Source organism: Podarcis melisellensis, assembly GCF_964234715.1.
Source record: "Podarcis melisellensis genome assembly, chromosome: 9".
Lineage (NCBI taxonomy): Eukaryota > Metazoa > Chordata > Lepidosauria > Squamata > Lacertidae > Podarcis > Podarcis melisellensis.
This window is the reverse complement of record NC_138541.1, coordinates 41,441,882-41,462,719: the sequence shown is the minus strand read 5'-3', so window position 1 is coordinate 41,462,719 and position 20,838 is coordinate 41,441,882. Positions and strand designations below refer to the sequence as shown.

At 38.9% G+C, this 20,838-nt stretch overlaps 1 protein-coding gene across 4 annotated transcripts in view; it reads right to left on the bottom strand.

Annotated features, from left to right (window-relative positions):
- The window catches only part of RAPGEF2 (Rap guanine nucleotide exchange factor 2), a 155,698-nt gene that overhangs the window by 93,489 nt on the left and 41,371 nt on the right, over nucleotides 1-20,838 (bottom strand). For all 4 annotated transcript variants that reach the window (XM_081925886.1, XM_081925889.1, XM_081925888.1 and 1 more), the window contains exons 2-4: nucleotides 10,638-10,708; nucleotides 6,436-6,492; nucleotides 1,182-1,265 (exon numbers count right to left, since the gene is read on the bottom strand). In XM_081925886.1, coding sequence (XP_081782012.1) covers nucleotides 1,182-1,265; nucleotides 6,436-6,492; nucleotides 10,638-10,708 — 212 coding nt within the window. The remainder of the gene's footprint in view (nucleotides 1-1,181; nucleotides 1,266-6,435; nucleotides 6,493-10,637; nucleotides 10,709-20,838) is intronic.

The following is a 20,838-nucleotide window of genomic DNA, read 5'->3' as shown; positions in this document are numbered from 1 at the left end:
GATTTAAATGCTATGAGGCACCCAAAGCAAAGGCACAGGGAAAGAAATCAAGAGAGACCTTTTCAAGGTTGACTTAAATCTGTATCAACCTGCTACTTGGCAATATTTTTGTCAGATTTTTCCTCTGTATCCCAGAATGCAAGATGAATACAGAAATCTTTTTCACACTGTAGCATTCGTTCATTTAGCATACTGGCTCAAATTTCATGTGGTAGCTACACACACCTACTTGAAAATGTACATTTTATTTCATGGAATTAAAGGCAATTCACATTAACAATAGGTCTGTAAACTAGTTCTAGTGAATTAGGTCCTCTTTGCTCTTTCAAAGAACTGGCTTCCCTAAACCCTGTTATGTTGGCAGTGCTCTTCCTCATACACAACGCAGCACCTTGGCTGGAGAAAACAAGGGTCACAAGAACAAGTGACCCTTTGCTCAGCCGCAAGTACTGATAAACTATTCTTTCTTGTCCTGGATAAAATACATATGTGCAGGGGATCATGGCTTGTATAGTGCAGGCATGTGAAGAAAGACTCCCCCCTCTACGTCCCACATTGCCACCACCTCTCTGATATTATCCACAACTGACAATCGCTTTTGCCCCATTTCTAAAGTCTTTTTCTAACTTTTCAACATACACATTCCAAGAAAAATGGGGAAGGGGGGAACCAGCATCATGCTTTTACATTCAATGAACAGTACCACTTTACATTAACCATGAATGATCAGTTGCCAACAACGTGTCTCATGCTGAAGAGTTCCCTGTGTTACACTACAAACATGGAAAACAGGTTACTTAGCGATAGCCATTATGCCCCAGAAGCAAGGTCATGTCCAGAGAAGATCCTGGTGACTGCTCCTCAGCTTTGAAACACTCTTCCTCCAATGGTTCAATGCCAGCGTATTTTTAAGGAAGAATACAATGCTTTTTGAATGGGGCAAGCACTGTGTGGCAAGAGGCGGGTGTGCACTCTCTTCAAAGCGTATGAACATAGGCTCAAATTACTTTTGAAAAGTGATTAGAGATCTAATTCAAAGTGTGTTGATGAATGGACTCAAACCTGTAAACTATGTTAAGCCCCTCAACACTTTTGATGCAATTAATTAATATTTCTTTCAATATTAGATGAGAACTATTTATCTTTAATTATGTGAACTATAAAACAAATTCTAGTCATACCTGCTCCTTGGAAGAAACATTGATTCTTTGATAAATACTGAACCAGACAGAAGAATATACCAACAGGTCCCAATATCATCGGGGCTGTAAATAAAAACAAGAAAATATTAGGAAGTGCAATTTGGGTAACAGACGCAAACAGAACATTATCAATATAAATCTACATGTGAGTTGCCCGTGACAGACTGCTTTTTAAGTGGTGAATTTTCTAAAACTGATTCTTCCTGAACATGTAGTGGTTACATATATAGTGTTGTAACCAACTCAGTCATACTCAGGATGGACTCACAAAAACCAATGGACAAAATGGATTAACTTAACCAATGGATTAGCTTGCATGTATTCATTTCATTGAATGTACTCTTCAGCAAGATTTAGTCTGATACAGTCCAATACTTTTATATATCAAAACAACCTTAATGGTACTTTGAATGCATTTGATAACAGCAACTAGCTTGTTAGAACTGTACAGCAGCCTAAGGCTGCAATTCTGTACACACGTATGTGGGAGTAAGTCCCACGGAATTCACTTGTTTATTCAAGAGTAAGTCTCAAACATAGGATTAAGCTGTAATGATTCACTCCTACAGAACAACCACACAAACACATTTAATGTCTTCATTTTTTTTCTTTCACTATTTAAAGTCCCTCTTCTCTTCTCTTCTCTTCTCCACCACCCCCAAACTAAATGCTGCTACTTTGTGCAAAATGTTCTGAGTTCTTTCCTGACAAAGTCAAGATTAGAAAGCTGCTTAATTTTGGAGGTCAGAACCAGCTAAGTATTTAGTTGCTGGTGGAGAAAACTGTTTGATCTTATTTCTTCTTGCGATATTAAAACACGTTTCCCGAGAGACAGGAAGATCCTTCTGTTGCAGAGCATTATCTCTCAAATTTTAAGCATACAATTTGGAACAATTTGGAAACCAGACTAGCTTCTAATGAATGCTAGGATTATGTTAAAATACTATTTTCTGCTATCTTTTACATTGAAGTCATTGGCCTTGGCACAACTTTTGTTTTGCCTTTGCAATTATGCCCATATTAAATTGGACATCTGTTTCTATAACTTTCATAACCAACACAGCCACCAAAGTGCGGCAAATATGTTTAAGGACCTGCGTTATTCAATCACTCTGTAAGCATTAAAACCAAGTATAAGTACAAGTCACAAATAGTTAGCATGAACGAAAAGGGACCAGCCCATTGATTGATTGATGTGACAGCATGGTTATTAAAGTTCAGAAGTAGTGGGCTAATTCCAGTTGAATGCACCACATCCAATTTCTTTTTATAAAAAGTAAGGCTTCTTTAAAATGGACACTGTGAGAACAGGACGCTGGACTATTGGCCTGATCCAGCAGGTGGTGGTCAAACAGCTCTGTTGGTTAGAGTTGGTTAGAACTGGTTTGGTCTACTAGTTGGTGTCTGAAAATTCTTCCTAAGAGGGAAGTCATTCACAAAAAATGTTTGTTAAAAAAGCTGTAAATCCAAGATTGTGGAAGTTTGTGCATGTTATTCATTCATTGCCTGTTTCACAGCAGCTGCACACTGGGTCAACATCATCAAGCCATTTGCTATGACCACAAGGTCTCTTTCCTGGTCCATTCACTGTGATATTACATCCTGTCCACCAGCAAGAAACCTTGCCACTAACATCCAATAATAACCCCCAACAACTGGCCACAGGATTTGGCATATACCCTTTAGAAGAAATGAAGCCTGGTCTAGAAGCTACAAAACTATTTAATCATTATATAGCCAAAATCAGTGACTGGATTTTTGTACACACTGGTCCTAGTGGTTAAGGCTGACTGGAAGCTCCCTGTGGAAAAATATGTTCCCAATAAGCAATTCTGATTTACTGCAGTGCAGACCTGGCTAGATCCCAAGACAACCTGGCCAACTGTCTAGGTATCAGAAGGTATAATATACCTCAGGGGGAGGAAGGGGGAGTGAAAAATCAACAGACTAGTCTGGCTGCAGCTACTCTTTGCATTATTAAATATCCTATTGGATGACTTTCACAAAGACAGTGGAAGCACAGTGCAAATGAACGTCCATAGCTTGAAGAGGCCTCAGCACACTGTTTGAAATTGGTACGCAGAACTCTGCAAAGGCTTCAAGAACAGACTTTACTTAAAATAATTTTCTAACATCTCTTCTTTGCCCTTGGAAGCAAACATTAAGGACCAGGTAATACTCTGAAATCAGTGTTTATCATGTAACACAGGCTATGGTTTACACATGGGCAGCCCAAATTGAAACACAAACTTTTTCTCCCCCACCAACATTCACAGACACCTCTGCAGAACAATCGTGCTCCTTTGAAAATCAAGTCTTTGTATAATCATAAACCCTATGGTCCACGGTTAATCCTAAAATAAAAGCTGTTTCTATATCTTATTGCAGCAATAAAGGACACCAATTGCTTTAGCTAATTGTCTAAAAGGTATTCTAAATTCTGCGGCTGCAGCCTCAAGTTGTCTCCCATATTTGGGTATACAAATTAAGCATAAGAAGCATTGTCATTTCACTGCCTACCCTTGCTTTCTGGCTTCATTTTAAACTCCTCCTCCCCCTTTAAATCGATCCTACCCAGATTCCTTCTCTATTTCTGAACACTCCCATCTCATTTCTCTTTGTTCTCTCTTTAAATCTTAAAGCCTCACATCCTTTATTCTAACCATTTTCTTCCTGCTTCTTTTGGAATGCATTTCCCCTAGATATTCATCTCAGTCTTTGTCTTGCTTCCATTTTCTTAAGAAAACATATTTTCAAAATCACCTCTTCTTTCAAGTTTACCCTGATTAATATTGTTCTTATCGTTCTCGTTCCCTGCCTTACTGGCATTTTGTTTTGTTTTTTACTATCTCTTTCCTCCCTTTTTTCTTGGACTGCCAGTTGGAGAACAGAGGCAATCTTTACCCACCACACCCTCTACAGCATTTACTATTGTTAAACACTTAACAAACCAATTGTCATAATTATTAACCCAGACTGCTCCACCCCTTCATTTTTTAAAAAAACCTCTTACTGGTTTGATTATAAGTTCTGCAGAGACCACCTGAAGTGCTCTTCTCCATATGGGTTTGCTCAAGAATATAGCTTCTATTGAAAGATATTTCTATGGATCCCTGTGCCATCTGCTAGGTCCTTTGCAGTTGTGCCACCAAGAAGCAACCACCCAGGAGAGTACTGTATTGCTAGTACAGTGGTACCTCGGGTTAAGTACTTAATTCGTTCTAGAGGTCCATTCTTAACCTGAAACTGTTCTTAACCTGAAGCACCACTTTAGCTAATAGGGCCTCCTGCTGCTGCCATGCCACCGGAGCACGATTTCTGTTCTCATCCTGAAGCAAAGTTCTTAACCCATGGTACTATTTCTGGGTTAGCAGAGTCTGTAACTTGAAGCGTATGTAACCTGAGGCACTGTATGGTTTTAACCTTCTTGTGTACACTGTTTTAATAACTGCTATTTTATTGTCATTACTCTATCCGTAAGCTGGCTAGGTCATATTTAATATAGAAAGTTAAGACAATAGTTTAAGAAAAAAATGTATTGAGGCTGATATCTGCAAGCAATAGCATTAAATTTCAACGTAAGTTCCACTAACACAAGGAACTACTGAGTTGGCACTTGGGAAAATTATTCAACGGGGTGGGGAAAGGGGAGGTGGGGGAGTGGGAATTGTACTCAGAGGAAGTGCATCCTCTGAGTCCATTTATTTACATCCCACCCAATAAATCCTTTATTCTGCAAAAAACAAAGCAAAACAAAACCTAAAACTAAAACTTCTGGGGGAACAAGAATTTGACTCTGCTTCCTCCAAAACATTTCCCCTCTTCCTACAGTCTGTATCCCAGAAATGGAACACACCCACTTGCAGTTAATAACTCCCTGTAGGCAGGTTAACTGACCTCAGTGGATGCATATCTCCCCATGCCTTCTCCCAGGGATCCTTTTCCCTCTTTTGCGCTGCTGCTAAAACAGGTTAAGGATGGGTAAGGAGGCTTTGCATGTGGAGCATCTTGCACCCAATATAGGCTTGAAACTCTCTCTTCTTCCTGTTCCCAGGATGCTCTAGAAGCATGAGGGCAAACCCAGTGTAACTCCTAATGTTTTCTGCCACAGCAATCCAGTGGATACACTTTCTAACCCTATTGGCTGACAGAAAGTGGCACATCTAATTTGTCTGGCATTTCCCCATACTGTGCCTGTGAGAAGATACCATAGCTTCTATTTAAACTTCCAAAAGAAAAGACTTCTAGCGCATTCCTATGTGGGTTTAACATAGCATTCACTCTATTAAATGTGCACAAGAATGCAGCCATAGCTTCTCAGTATTGATAAAATGTTTTGCCCAGAGGAGGATACACACACGCACAAACACACACACAGAAAAATAGGCCACTCAATAATTTATGGGTTGATCATAGTAGGAGCTAGTTTTGAAGAGAGAGCCTCAGGACTTACTAAAGGGCAGGGAAGAAAAACAAACAATCATGCTCAAAATCACAAGACAATATTATATTGACCTGCCAGTATATCTATAGAGTGTGACCCACAAACCAATTCAACTGGATCGTAAGATTATGCAACAGGATGAAGTGAGAATTGTGATCTAGATGTCACCCCATGCTATGAATCAGTTTGCACCTTCATGAAATCCCTAAATTTGTTCTATGTCTATAACAAACAGGTCAGTCATGCAAGTGCCAAATGGAAAATGGGTGGATAAACATGGCATAAAATTCTGTTTTCTACTTGTCCTATATGGAAACTGCTAGAAAGAAAATTCAAATTTTAAGCAAGAGCATTGTAAGGAGCTTTAGATCTCGAATAACTGATCTCAGAAAGTATCAAAATGCTACTGAACAAAAAGTGCTATTGGTCCATAATATTTTAAACTATTTCGACTAACCATACCTGTTAAAAATGTAGTCAAGTTGCATATACACATCTTTCTTCTCAATACTTACAAAGGAGTATGGACATTACATAGGCACAGTATTAGGACAAGTACACTGTGGAATGTCGCTAGGTAGAAAGACTCCCTTAAATTCATCTCTGATGCAACATAATCTAGTTCATTGTATTTTATGCCAGCACTAGTAAATGACATCCCCCTGCCCACTACCTCCCACCTACCTGCCCCCCCACAGTGATACAATTGGAAGTGGCAAAGTGCTGTGCAAAGATCAGATAAAAGTTTCCATATAAGCAATGTAGTATGAAAGAAAGATAACCACTCACTAGTACAAAACTTCATTTGCTTCGTGCCTCTCGTATCTCACTGTTTCACACATCATTCTGTGAAAAAAGAAACAAAAACCATTTATAAGTAAGAGCGCTTTTATTAGCTGCTATTTTATATTACAGTTAGGCCAGTTCCCATAAAGCCACACATGCTGAGGATAAGTGGCTGTCACTAATATATGGCTGCAATGTAGCAGTTTTTTCACAGTGGGTTTTCAAACACATATCAAAATAGATGTGCAAAAAGCGAAGGTTGCGGACCATGATCTGCTATATTTGATTTCAGGGAAGTGAAATTTTAAGTCCTCACAAAGAATGTTCTTTGTTGTTGTAGACATCATGAGGAAAATAATGTCAAGATCGCCATCCCTTAAGTGACAGTGATTCTGTTCCATTCCATGTGTCACTTTCCATGTTGTTTGTTAACTCTGCCTGAAGATACATTTATTTAAATTTGGTCTCATTCCAGAAAGCAAAGCATGTGGCATATTTATGTTTTTAAATATATACATACACAAATTTCTCAAAATGCTGAATACAGGGAGTATAGGATATAAACTTATTTTTAAAAATTAGGTAATGATATTGCTCTGTTACAAGCACCTTAAGTCTTACATGCTTATGCAAACCTGGTCCTGGGGGGCAGGAATAAAGAGATAAAATACATCTACTTAATTAAGTCTTACTCATTTTATTGAAGTGAATGGTTCCTCTTAAGTCTGGGGGGGTGTCTTCTACTGCATAGAAATAGCTTTCATGTTACATGTAAGCTACAAATCATGTTAGCGCAGAAAAGTTAATACATTTACCCAGTATCCCAGGGCAGGAATGGAATTCTTACTCAAAAGATTTATCAGAAAATGAACAAGCAGACTCCTGTACTTTTGGGATTTACAACAGAAATGGAGGATTCCCTATTGTCACTTCTGTCAGCGACTGTGGTTCTAATAACTGATTTTATGCCACTACACTTTCTTTGCCACCATGAGTTGCAACTCACATAATTGTGCTATTTAAAAATCTAATATACTAATGTCAGTAGCTACCTTCCCTCCAGGTAACTTTCAAAGCTCATCCCTTGCCAGAATCAGCTACAGAAGGAGTCTGCTGGGAGTCTGTATCTTTGTGTGTTTCCACCTGGCAGCTGCCAAGCTTCTTGGGGCTGTCTGTTCTCTTTCCCTCCAGATAACATTAAAAGCTCAAGCTTTGTCAGAGGTGTGAGCCTTTTGGCACAAGTCAAAGGAACCTGTGCCCCTGCAATGAGGGAGAGAGAGCCCAGTGCAGTCTTCCAAATGAGCTGTGAAAAGAAGTTACCCTAAATACTGTATATGGAGAAAAGAAATCATAGAGAATCTGGATATTCTATGAAAACTGTTGCTCCACCCCTCCACAGAAGTGATCAAATTCTTAAGGGTGGAAAAGAAGCTGAGGCTCAAAACTATGAAAGATTTTGCTGCATGGGAGTGTGCTGCTGCACTTGGTTAAAAAAAATACCCTTCCCAGAGAGAGAAGGTCAACTAGCACTGGTGCTCGTAAGCCCATTTTTTGATGCAGTATTTTGAATCTCTATGTGATTGTATTGAATTGTGTTAAGTGAAGGATTTGATTGTTTTTCTATGTTTATTTATATGCTATTGTGTTTTTGATATTATAGTGGTTGTAATGTATGCTAATTTTAAATCCTATTGTTATTATTGTGGACTGCTTTGAGTTCAACATTGCTGTTGGAAAAGCAGGATACAAATATTAAATTTTGGCCTAGCTCAGGCCACCATGGTACCTGCCCCTGTCATCAGCAGGCAACAATGTAATTTTAACCTGTGTTAACAAATAATAATATGATGCTGGAACATGTTTTGACATACAGCAATGCAAGAACATTTTTTTTTTAAAAAAAAGGAAAGCAAGGCAGAGAATGCCACTGTTGCACACTCTTTCCAATCTAATTTTCCAAGTTGTTTGTAATAGTAACAGGTACCATGACAGAGATGGGAAACACAGAGATTTGTTGCTCAGTATTATAATAGTGAAATGCTTTAATGATAGCAGTAAAATGTGTCCGTTCATAAAGATGACATCTGAGATTTTCACATGTATTTAACAAAGTTTATCTAACGATACTCCTGGAATGTGAATTAACAGATTCTATTCCCACCAGTTCCATCCTCTACAGACTGGCTTAATTGCTAACTTGAAACACTTTACCTATAACCTACATTCAGCCAAACTACTTTCATTAAAAATTTCATTTCAGAAGAGCTGAATTCTCATGATACGTTTATTCCAATTAAATTTAAGTCTCTGATTGTGCATTCACAAAAGAAAAGATGTGTGATGAAGAATGAAGGAACTGTTACCAACTTCCATCTGGCTGTAGATTTCTGATATTTCCTTAACTTTCTGACAGAACTTTTCACAGCCAAGTGTAGGCATGTATAGTTCCCAAAGTCATACTTAGTATTTCAGAACACTAATTAGCAGGTTTCAGTTGTCCTTGAGTTCCACAATACAACACTGTGAGCAATTTGAAGCAATTGCATTCACTCATACTCTCGCTTTTTCTCTTCCTTCTAACACAGCTTGCTCAGAGAGCCAATCTGTGAACCCACATTTGTCCATATGATTAGGAGACAACACTTAGTTAGCTCCAGATGGGGCAGCACTCTCACTGGAGGAGCAGATTCGCAGCTTGAGGGTTTTCCTGGTTACATTTTAGTCTCAGGTAGCTTCATTGGCACAAAGTACCTTTTACCAGCTATAGATAGCTCACCAGCCACAGGCTATCCTGGATAGGGATAGTCTGACCTCAGCTATCTTTGCTCCGTTAACCTCCCAATTTGGTTACTGCAATGTGCTGTAAGTTGGGTTGCCTATAAGATGGTTCTGAAGCCCAAATTGTTTCAGAATACAAAAGCAAGAATTTTTACTGACACAGCTCTTTCAGATCATATCTCACTGGTTTTAAAAGTGTCCCTCGCTGGCTAATAATTTTCAAGTCCAATGCAAACTACTGTTTACATCTAATTTTCAAGTCCAATGCAAACTACTGTTTACATCTAAAACTCTAGGTTGCTTGGAACCCAAATATCTTAAGAAGCACCTGATCCCAAGAGTGGGTCCAACGGTTAAGAAGGCAGTTCCTGCACATGCTGTAGAAGGAAGTGAGGTGCAGATGGGGCTTGCCCACCTGAGAAAGTAGCCCATCTAGGAGCAGGAAAACTCTGATCTTAAACCTCTCCTGCTTTGCAGGATATCTTTGGGAGAAGAAAAGACCTTACACAAATTCGGAGGAGATTCCCCAAGACAGTTGGATGGTGCCTTGTGCAACTTCTGCTGCCAAGCTGGTACCAAATGTATTGCTTTGATTTCCTTAGCACCACATCAGTGAGTACTGTCATCTGGGCAGCCCAGGACCTCCATACACACTGCCCAGGCTTGCACCCCAGGGAGGTCACTTCATTGATGTTAACACAGCGGTTTGACTCCCCCCCCCCCACCCAGAGGCACATTCCATTGTCTTTGAGACAGATGCATGACAACAACCTGATCTCATATCAACCCACTTTGGTTATAAAACTATCGGCCAATGCCCTTCTCCAAGTGACACCCTGTCAGAAGTAAAAAATCATTAGCTATTTTTACTGTAACTTCCTTTTCTTACATATTGAATTTCATATTAAAAGTGTGTCATAAGCTGCTTTGAGTTAAGTTATAAAGAAAATGGGATCTAACAACTTCAAATAAACAGATTTTTAAAAAATCATTAAATAGCATTCTTACAAGACACCCAAATAAACTTCATGGCCATCACTTTTCATTGCTCTGCAAACTTCACTAATCAACAGTATATAAAACTGTGTCAATATAGGACTTCTATTTGGTTCTCCATTCTCTCTCTCTCTCTCTCTCTCTCTCTCTCTCTCTCTCTCTCTCTCTCTCTCTCTCTCTCTCTCCCTCCCTCCCTCTGTGTGTGTGTGTGTGTGTGTGTGTGTGTGTGTGTGTGTGTGTGTGTGTTTTCATGAGACCGGTGGCTGTATATTTAGGTACTCCTTATCTAAAGTTTTTAGTTTTGCTTTAAGTTTCAGTTAATCCACACTGAGAGGAAGTGTATTACTTAACTCCCAAAACAGAATCTTTTCTGTTAAAAAGCAGCACCTTGTGTTAAAAAGAGGATAAAGCACTTTCATTAAACAACTTACCGGAGCTGGTGTTCTCGTAGATTAGACAAAGCTTCCATTCCATGTAAATAGGAATACACAATCTCCAGATCCTACAAACAGAGAAAACAATCATTAAAATTTTGAGATCAATGCAAATCACTTTAAATACTTACTACAGTATTAAAGTATGCAGAGGGGAGCTATATTTTATATACATAAACACAAACAGCCTCCTAAAACAAATGACTGCTAATCTATTGGACCATTGGGAGAATTCCTTATTTTTACAAGACTGGGATTTTCTTGAAGGCATCTTTCTTCTCTAAATAGAAGAACATAAACTGGACATAATTTAAATGCCATTTCAAGAAGATCTCTAATGAAATGATTTCACTGCCTATACATCACCTTCTTTCTCCCCTGCCCTATCACAAATCTTAAAAATATCTTGCAAACTAGAACATTATCACCAGTTATTGCTGAAAAACACATCACCAAGCGCACAATCTCAGAAATTCCAAGAACCCATTATAGTATAGATCAATGGCTATATTAAAATACAAAGCACTTGAATTAAAAGGAAGAAATTCACTAAATTAAAAGTAGATTACCTGACCAAAACAGTTTAAGTAAATCAAAATTAACTTGAGCAGTATTTGGGGGGGGGGGGGGAGAATAACTTTTTTAAAAAAAAATTCTTAAAGGTTTGAGGCTGCATCTATTACTGACAAGAATAATAGAAATAAATTAGAGAAATTCCATTGTGCTTTATAGAATTTTAAAACCTGTGAATAAAGAGCAAACCAAGTCACCATGATAAGATATAGAACTGATTCCAACTACATGCTAGACTGGGAATTGTTATCTGAAATACCACCATCAGTTCAACACAGCTTTTTGTACCATTGGTTCTCAAATATTTTCCACTACCAATAACATACAATTAATGCCTCAAAGCCTTCTGTTCTAGCCATTATAACATCTTCTTAGCCCCTGTCTCTGGTAAATGAAGCTGTTCTGATACCAATCATTCTTAACATATGGGCCAATTGGCTAATTGTAAGGCACTATTCTACTTATGGACCAGAGGCATATAGAAGGTCCTTATATTGTTGTTCTTGACATTTCTTTTGAAGATTCCATCACTTTAATATATTGGGAAGTTTTTTATGTTTGACTTTGGCTGTGCTTTTATTATATTGTAAGCTGCCCAGAGTGGCTGCGGCAACCCAGCCAGATGGGAGGAGTAAAATATTATTATTAATGTTTGGGACTATCCCTTGAAATGTCACAGCAGCACAGGTATACGCTATAGATACTGCATGTACCCACAGCAAAAATTAAGACCACCGATGTAATAATAATATCAGTTATTTGATATTTTACTCTCATTTTAAATTGGGAGTTACTTTGCCAAAGTGTATAGATTCACAACTCTAAGTAATGCAGTTCACATTTTAAAAAATCTCTACGCTAGATTTTCTAAAACAGGAATGGCATTACTAAGAGTTGTGAATATCAATACATTTTGGAACAGTGGTCCCAACTTTAAGTTAGAGTAGGATATCAAAGGACTATGTGGGAAACCGCTGGAACACTGTCATACTCTAAGTAGAGCATACAGTAAGTAGGTAACGGAAACAGTGGGTGTCTCTGCATACACCATGAAGAAAAATGAATCTCTCAAATGTAAGAATAATAGACTGTGATTATAAAATACAGCTGCTTCATTTATATTTTCACTAATCTATGTATCTTGAAGGGGGGAAATACTATAGAGAAATTATATAAAGAATTATTCTGTTTAAAATTCTGTTGGGAGCTGCCCAGAGTGGCTGGGGAAACCCAGCCAGATGGACAGGGTATAAATAATAAAATTTTTTTTTATTATTATTATTATTATTATTATTATTATTATTATTATTATTTCCATAGCAATGAATAATGCAAAAGGAGCTGGATGAAGGGAAGTCTGTGCATGCCACTCTAATGGTCAATTGTGTCATCTGGAAACAATAAAACCAGACCCCAACACACACACACACACACCTTTATCTTTATTTTATGTTAAGAAATTTGTATTCCACTTGATTCTTTAATTTAAAAAACCTCAAAGCAATTTTTTAAAAGGATAAAGTAGTAAGATCAGTTTAAAAACAGTTAAAAGGTTAATTAAACATTCTACATATCTGTCTAAACAAACATCTTTTTAGGAGGAACCAAAACGTAAAAGGAAGTATGCCTGATGTCAATAAGCAGGGAGTTCCCAAATTATGGTTGCTGCCAGCCTGATTTCTTACACAGGAAAGAGCGTGCAGGCTTTCCTTAATTAACCAGAAGGGCAAGAGGAAAGTAATCTACATCCTACGTCTGCTTTAAATAAGTACAGAGCTAGAGATGAAAAAGAAAAGTACACTCACAGACACACAGATCTTATGAAAACAGATCGAAACTGTGCAAACATTTTTCAAGCTGCTGCATAATCTGAGCTCCTGTCATCTGTTGTTAGGCAATCTATTCCACAAACAGTTGCTTTGAAGGTAGTGTGAAATCCTGTAAAGCTCTTCCACAAAGCGCTAAGAAGGAGCTTCTATTAGGAAACAGCACCCCCCCCCCAACCGTCCCTGCCATTCACAGATAATGGAAAAATAAGTATTTTGTGAACTTCTGGGTGGGGGGTATCGACCACCTCAAACTCTTCTTCAATCATTAGGCAACACTCAGAATAATTTTGGAGAGGGATGAAGTACAGTCATACCTCATGTTACGTTCTTTCAGCTTACGTCCCACGGCGACCCGGAAGTACCAGAAAGGGTTACTTCAGAGTTTTGCCACTCGCACATGCAGAGAAGTGCATAATGGTGTCACGCTCATGCGCTTAAGTGCCGAATCGCAACCTGCACGTGTGCAGACTCGCCACTGCTGGTTGCACTCTTTTCATGTTGTGAACGAGCCTCTGGAATGGATCCCGTTTGCAACCAGAGGTACCACCGTACTAAGAGATATTTTAGTTTTGCTTCTGCTGCCTGTTTTATTTAATAAAATTAATACAGTGGTACCTCCAGTTACGAACTTAATTCATTTCGGAAGTCCATTCTTAACCCAAAACCGTTCTTAACTTGAGGCATGTTTTTGCTAATGGGGTCTCCCACTGCCGCTGCCGCCACCGCACGACTTCTGCTCGCATCCCAGGACAAAGTTCACAACCAGGAGCATCTACTTCCGGGTTAGCGGAGCTCATTACCCGAAGCGTTCGTAAGGAGGATGGTACGTAACCCAAGGTTCCACTGTATGCCACCTGGCTGTACATGGTTTTATTTGTGATGGGTATAAATTTTATGAGTTTATTTTGATTTAATTTTTTATTGCTAATTGCAGTTTTAATGTTTGTTTAAGGTGCGGTCAGCATGGTGCCCTCCACATATTGCTAGATTACAATGCCATCACCCTTGACCAGGGGTCAGCAAACGTTTTCAGCAGGCGGCCGGTCCACTGTCCCTCAGACCTTGTGGGGTACCGGACTATATTGGGGGGGGTGATGCAAGAGCACCACGAGCCCCAGTGGCTGCTTATCTGTGTCTTATGAGCGGCAGGGCCTGGCAGCAGCGGTGGTGGTGGAGGGACGATGAGTGGCGTGCAAAAGGGCTCCAGAGAGGGGCTGCGTAAAATGGTGGCCTCTCGAGCGCTGCTGCTGCCGGCACCAACAAAGCCCAGAATCCTTCCTTCCTCTAGGCAGGGAGGGGAGAAGCCAGGAGGGAGGGAGGAGGCACCGACGGCGCCCTGTAAGGGAGAAGGAAAGAATCTGCATGCTGGCGTTCCATGCAGTGATTCCCAGACCGTCTGCGGGCCAGATCCAGATGCCAATTGGGCCTGATCCAGCCCGTGGGCCTTAGTTTGCCAACCCATGTCCTTGACCTTAAAGAATGGAACTGATGGGAGTTGTAGTCAAGCAATATCTGGAAGGCACCAAGTTGGCTAACCTCTGGTTTATCATATACTGCCCCGGAACCTTTGAATGAAAGGCAGACGTCAAATACCTCCGGAAGGAAGGAAGGAAGGAAGGACTAAGGAAGGTAAATTCAGATCACAGACACACTAACCCTAGTGCAGTATTGTATGTACCTCTGTACTGTATGCTTTTAACTATGTCTACAGATGAGTACAACTACAGGCAGAAGCAGGAATATGCTTTTCTACTGGGCTGGAGACTTATAATGGGGAAGCAGGTAATCCCATTCCAGCTTGCAGGTAGGAAATGTTCACGTGAGAAAATTTGCAGGGGCAAAACACCACTGAATCATACACTGCACTGAAATAAATGGCACAGCCAGCTACTGGACTTTGATAGGCACATTCATTGCAAAAAAAGGAGGTAACTGCTCTGTGTATATATGATTAATGCAGTTAATATCTATTACCTATTGGCTGCAGATATTACCACTTATACAGTACTGGGAGTCACCACAGAAAGTATAGATCAAATTGCTAAGACTCATCAATTATATTTGTGCTACTTGGCCATACACATGAAATCTTAAAATCCAAGTCCTCTTGGAAGGTACTATGAATCAACCCAATGAAATATTTTACTTTACAGAGAAAGCAGATGAAGGTTCTATCACTGCTTGTGTATATCTTACTTGGGAAACTTTCTAATGTACTATTTCTTGGAAGAATACTACTATATGACCTCTTCTTATAGCAAATTTATGGTGCATAAAGAAACAGGACAATTAATTCTAATTGTCCTGAGATCCAAAAGGAGAATAAAGACTTACAATGTAAAACAGAAGGAAGTAAAAATGACTTGGATTTTCATAATAGATTTTAACAGAGGTGTGGATGTATGGTCCTCCAGATGTTGTTAGACTTCAGCCTCCATCTTCCCTGACTATTGGCAATATTGGCTGCAGTCTATAGAAGTTGGGAGTCCTTATTCTTATTTTATAGTATTAATAAACTAATTCTTGCCAGGTTTTTGTTTTGTTTTGTTTTTACATTTTTAAAAAAGAAAACAAAAGTTATTTTAGGAATATCATTATATTCCTTATGCACACAGATGCTCACTAATTGTTTTCCAAAGTGAAAATATTCAAGTGAAAAACTGATTTCTGAGCAGTACTGCTAGGTTCCAATAAGTAGCATGTGCATTCAGTCACATTACTTTTGGCATGTTTGCCACTCAGAGAAGATCCAGAGTCCATGTTCTACAGCCACAACATTCTTTTAGATATAGAATACCAATATACAGCCAATATTCCTGACAGAAATTTTAAAAGTTTCAAATTTCCACTAGATGGCAGTCTGGACCAACTTTGGTCTTTCAAAGGTTGATTTAAAAAAACCAAATTGAATTCCAATAATTAAAGATATTCTGTTAATAAACTGGACATAAAATTATGTTGTTTAGGTGCTTTACCTGACACACAGTTTCTGTCAATGTCAGTCGAGCTGCTCATTACATAATTTTTATTCTTTTGAAATATACATAATAGTCTTTAAAAGCTTTGGCTCTGAATGAAATGAATCATTTTGAAATGTAATTATATTACATTTTACTTTACTATAATTCTCTTCTGCCTAAATGTTTTATTGAATGTATTATTAGTTTATGTTGGAAAGTTATTATAAAATGAATTATTGATTGTGCCCCCCCAACAGGGACAAATTTTGCACAATTTAAAGCTCCTGCTATATCCACTGCTTAATATTTAATCATTGTTAAATGAATTATGACTGAATTTGTTTGCAATGCTGATGCTACAACAGTTATAGACTGCGTGTTTCATGAATGGAGAAAAAAACCACTTGAAATATATTTATTCCAGCAAATACAAAAAACTTAATATTTTAAACACAATTTACACAATGTTGAATGTGGTATTCAACTTATTGTTATTTAACTTGCAAGCCAACATGCACACAAATATTTTTGTGGAAAGCTGGCAAACAAATTTCATTAGCTTATTTCCTTCAACCAACAGTTGTTATTCATGTAAACTATGTCAACAGAAAGACAGGATAAAATACATGCCGCATTTGTATCCTCAGAATATAGAATTATTGACTTTAATGACAACAACTTTTATTTACACACCGACACACACACACCGATACACACACACACACACACACACACACACACACACACACACCTCATTTGAACATCCTATAAAAACAACTTACTGAACAAGTCCTTGAAAGCAAGTCACACTTTACTACAAGCTCTCTGTTCCCCCTCCCTGCCCCCCCCCCGCCACCTTAAAAACACAAACAAATCTAGAAAGGGATAACCCACTAGGAATAGCATTTAACTGAATGAAAGCAGGTTTTAATTGGCAGATACAAATAGGTAGTCTGCACTGAAACAAATATTTCATGGGCTGACTCGGTATGCCTGCTGTCAATTAACCAGAGTTAGATCAGAAAGAAAAATGGGTTCAAACCAAATACACCTGGCCAACTTCTCAGTTTAGAGAATAATGAAGGATAGTTACTGGATAGATGGGCATGCCATCTTTGCAAATTAAATGAACTCCTGCTGTTAAGTATAGAAATCAACTAACCATTACTTAAGCTTGGGTGAAGGCAATCTGATTTTGCCCTCTGAGGACAAAGCAAACATGGGAGGTAAATTCAGCTGAGGCACAACAATTTGCCTGAGTCTACACTGAATTTCATGGCTGACTTTACTGACTAGTGCACATTTATTTTGTCCAGCTTTGCTTATATAAAAAAGCAAGCATGTTTCTCTTTGCTTCTATTTTGGGCTTCACAAGGAATCTATGCATTCCAGTTATTACTAGGTACAGATATCAATAACTGCATTAAAAAATTCTTTAATGGAGGATCAGCTATGGTTGTTTCTTTTCCCCAGCAGCCATTGGTGAAACCTGAAATTAAAGAGGCTGATCTAATTAAGTCTGCACAACTGGGCCATCTTACAACTAATGCAAATTGTTGACTTCCTGGCTTCAACGTTCCACACACCCTTTTTTGTTTAAAATTCAGCCTGAAGACAATTTGTTTGAATTTTAGCTAGAACTTGTGTTAGTCAGATTACTAACACATCAGAATTACTAGCCATCAGAATTACTAGCCATCAGAATCCCAAACCTGACAACATTTGCAAACCAAAAATGTTTACTTTCTGAATATCAGAAAAAGTGCTTGCAGCCTGCAGTAGAGAAGTAAAATATAATGGTACTATTGTGCACCATCTCCTATAACTAGCTACTTGTCCTTCAAGACCTGGATACTATTGCCCTCCCTTCACAGTGTAATAGCTCCATCAATAAGCTCATGAACTAGTGTATATAAAGAGGCTTCCAATTAAGTAGTAATAAGAGCTATGATTCTGGAGATGAGTGGCAAGGATTGTATGCATTAGACACCCAAATGCATATCTGATATACAGTACTTGGAAAATTAATAGCAGCAACATACGGGTTTCTTTAAGCACTGAATGAAAAAAAACGCTTTGGAATTAAATATACTTTGTTTCATTGCCATTCTTCTTGAATCAAGTCATAATTTTCTTAAAACGTGACATTTTATTTAACTTTGGCATCAACTGTGAAACAACATGAAGCTGGTCTATTTGAAATATCTGTGTTAGAAGATGGCAGGGATGTTTTTTGTAAGCTATATAAAATCACAACCATAAAATGAGCAAACATGCCAAGTTAATACAACTTCCAGGTTACTGGAGCAGCATTTATTAAGAAATGAATCTGATTTGGACTGCAATCCTATACATGCCTACTTGAAAGTAAACACTGATGACAATATAAACATACATTGGCTTGCACTGTTAAAATAAGGTAAGGCACAGCCATTTACAAAGTTGTTGTTTTTTAAAGAAAACATTGTTTTTTATTTACTTACAGTGTAATCCTATTTATATCTACTTATAAAAAAGTTAATTAGGCTTACTACCAGGTAAAGATTGCAGTCTTTATAAGTTAAGATTTTACTTATACAGTGGTATCTTGGGTTACATATGCTTCAGGTTACATACGCTTCAGGTTACAGACTCCACTAACCCAGAAATAGTGCTTCAGGTTAAGAACTTTGCTTCAGGATGAGAACAGAAATCGTGCTCCAGCGGCGCGGTGGCAGCGGGAGACCCCATTAGCTAAAGTGGTGCTTCAGGTTAAGAACAGTTTCAGGTTAAGAACAGACCTCCGGAACTAATTGAGTACTTAACCTGAGGTACCACTGTACATGGTAGGATTAACTACATTTGAATATCAACCTTGTCTCCTTTTCAAACTCAAGAGCTGTTCTTACAGTACCCTTTGGTGTTGTTATCAGTGAAGACCCTCTTACACATATGTTTCAGTGACTACTACAGGCAAAAGAACTGTTAAATTGTTGTGGGATGGGAATATTTGAAGCTATCAGATAGCAGTGGGTAGCTTTAGAAAGTGCATTTTTCCAAGTCAAGTGCAAAGATCCTGTAGCACCTGTCAGTTTATGCTTTTTAAAAGATGCTCAAAGGCACTCTCAATTCTTTAACTAGCAATGATTGCTCTAGGGTAGCTTGCTTCTTTGAAGTTGGTTTCCAGGGTTGGCAGAGTGCTTGCGGGTTGTTGACACAGATGCACACACTACCCATACACCCATTCACAAAGAGCACATTCACAAAATCTCCACTTCTTGCACATACATCTATTCATGTAAGCTTGTACCCCATTAATTCACTATCTATCCATCTGTCCATCCATCCCCTCTCTCTCCTAACACCAACACAACCTGCAGCACACAAAATCAACCCTTCCAAACCGTGAAGTGTACAATCATTCTAGAAAAAGTGTTGTTGTTTCCTACTTCCTTCCTCAACTTATGGGCTCTGCAAGTTGAGATCAGCACTCAAGCTGCAGAACCACAGTCCAGATAAGGCACACTTCACGAGATACAGTTCTACATCAAGAGTCCAACAACAGTGGCTGGAAACCCAACACCAAGGACGTCAGGGGCAAGACAACATTCATTAATGTTTGCATTCCTTCATTTTAATGTATCTTAGGTTTCTTAGCACTTCATAACTTTAAGAAATTGAGCAAATACAAACACATATGGGGGTTGGATCCAGACATGCCTTTTAAAAAATAGACTTACTTCCTTCCTTTCACAGAAAGGGGTCTGTCTGATTCAGTGGATTTTCCCATTAGAGTAAGATGGAGAATTATTATTATTATTATTATTATTATTATTATTATTATTATCATCATCATCAATTCCTCCTTCTCCTGCAGCACCGAAGTCAGCTCCCACACTGTTCCAGAGTGCTGCCTAAGCCTTCATAGCAGCTCTTCAGGGAAAAGAAAAGGCTGCAGGGTGAAGAACAAATTGGCAAAAACAGTCTACCCTCCCTTCCTCAGCTCCACCATCAGGAGCATCCCATGAGCAGTGGCATAGCGTGTGTTGCCAGCGCCCAGGTCCACACAGAGGGAGGGAAACGGATGGAGTACACATGTGCATTCAACTGTCTAACAGCTTCCCCATCACCCAGGATATCACAGCCACAGAGATAAGAAAAGAAGAGTCATTCCATTGTTTGGAGAAGTCAATTTCTGGTCTGCATGGAGGCAGCTGTATTGAGGTAGCACCATGTATTAAAATTTTGCCCCCCCAAACAATTTTGCGTTTGAAGCAACTGCCCCTGTGCAACTGCGTTTGAAGCAACTGCCCCACACTATGCCACTGCCCATGAATAGAACTCTGATCATGCTAAATCTGGATGCAACACAACAAGAATACAACTACATCAGAAACCCTATTGCCCTTGAAAATGGTCTGGAAGTTGCAATTCGTGCAAACTCTGGAGGCCAGGGTGCTGGGAGACACTCACATGTAACACCAATTTTAAAACAACTACACTGGTTGCCTGTTGCCTTTGGGGCCATATTTATGGTACTTTTGCTGACATTCAAAGCCTTAAATAACCTAGGCCTCAAATATATGAAAGAACATCTTGTCCCATGTTAGCCTGGCTGTGTTTTGAGATCTGCAGGAGAACCTCTGCTAGTGGTCCTCATGCCCAATGAAATATTTGAAGGAAGGACCCATAGAAGGGCTCTCCCTTGCAGTGCCCCATGCCTTTGGAATGACCTCAGCTCTGAGACTTGTTTCATTATTAGGTGAAGACGCACCAGTTTGCTCAGGCTTTGAGGGAAGGATGAGGTACATTAGATTTGGCTTTTATTTCTGCTGCTTTAATCTATATGGAATTCAT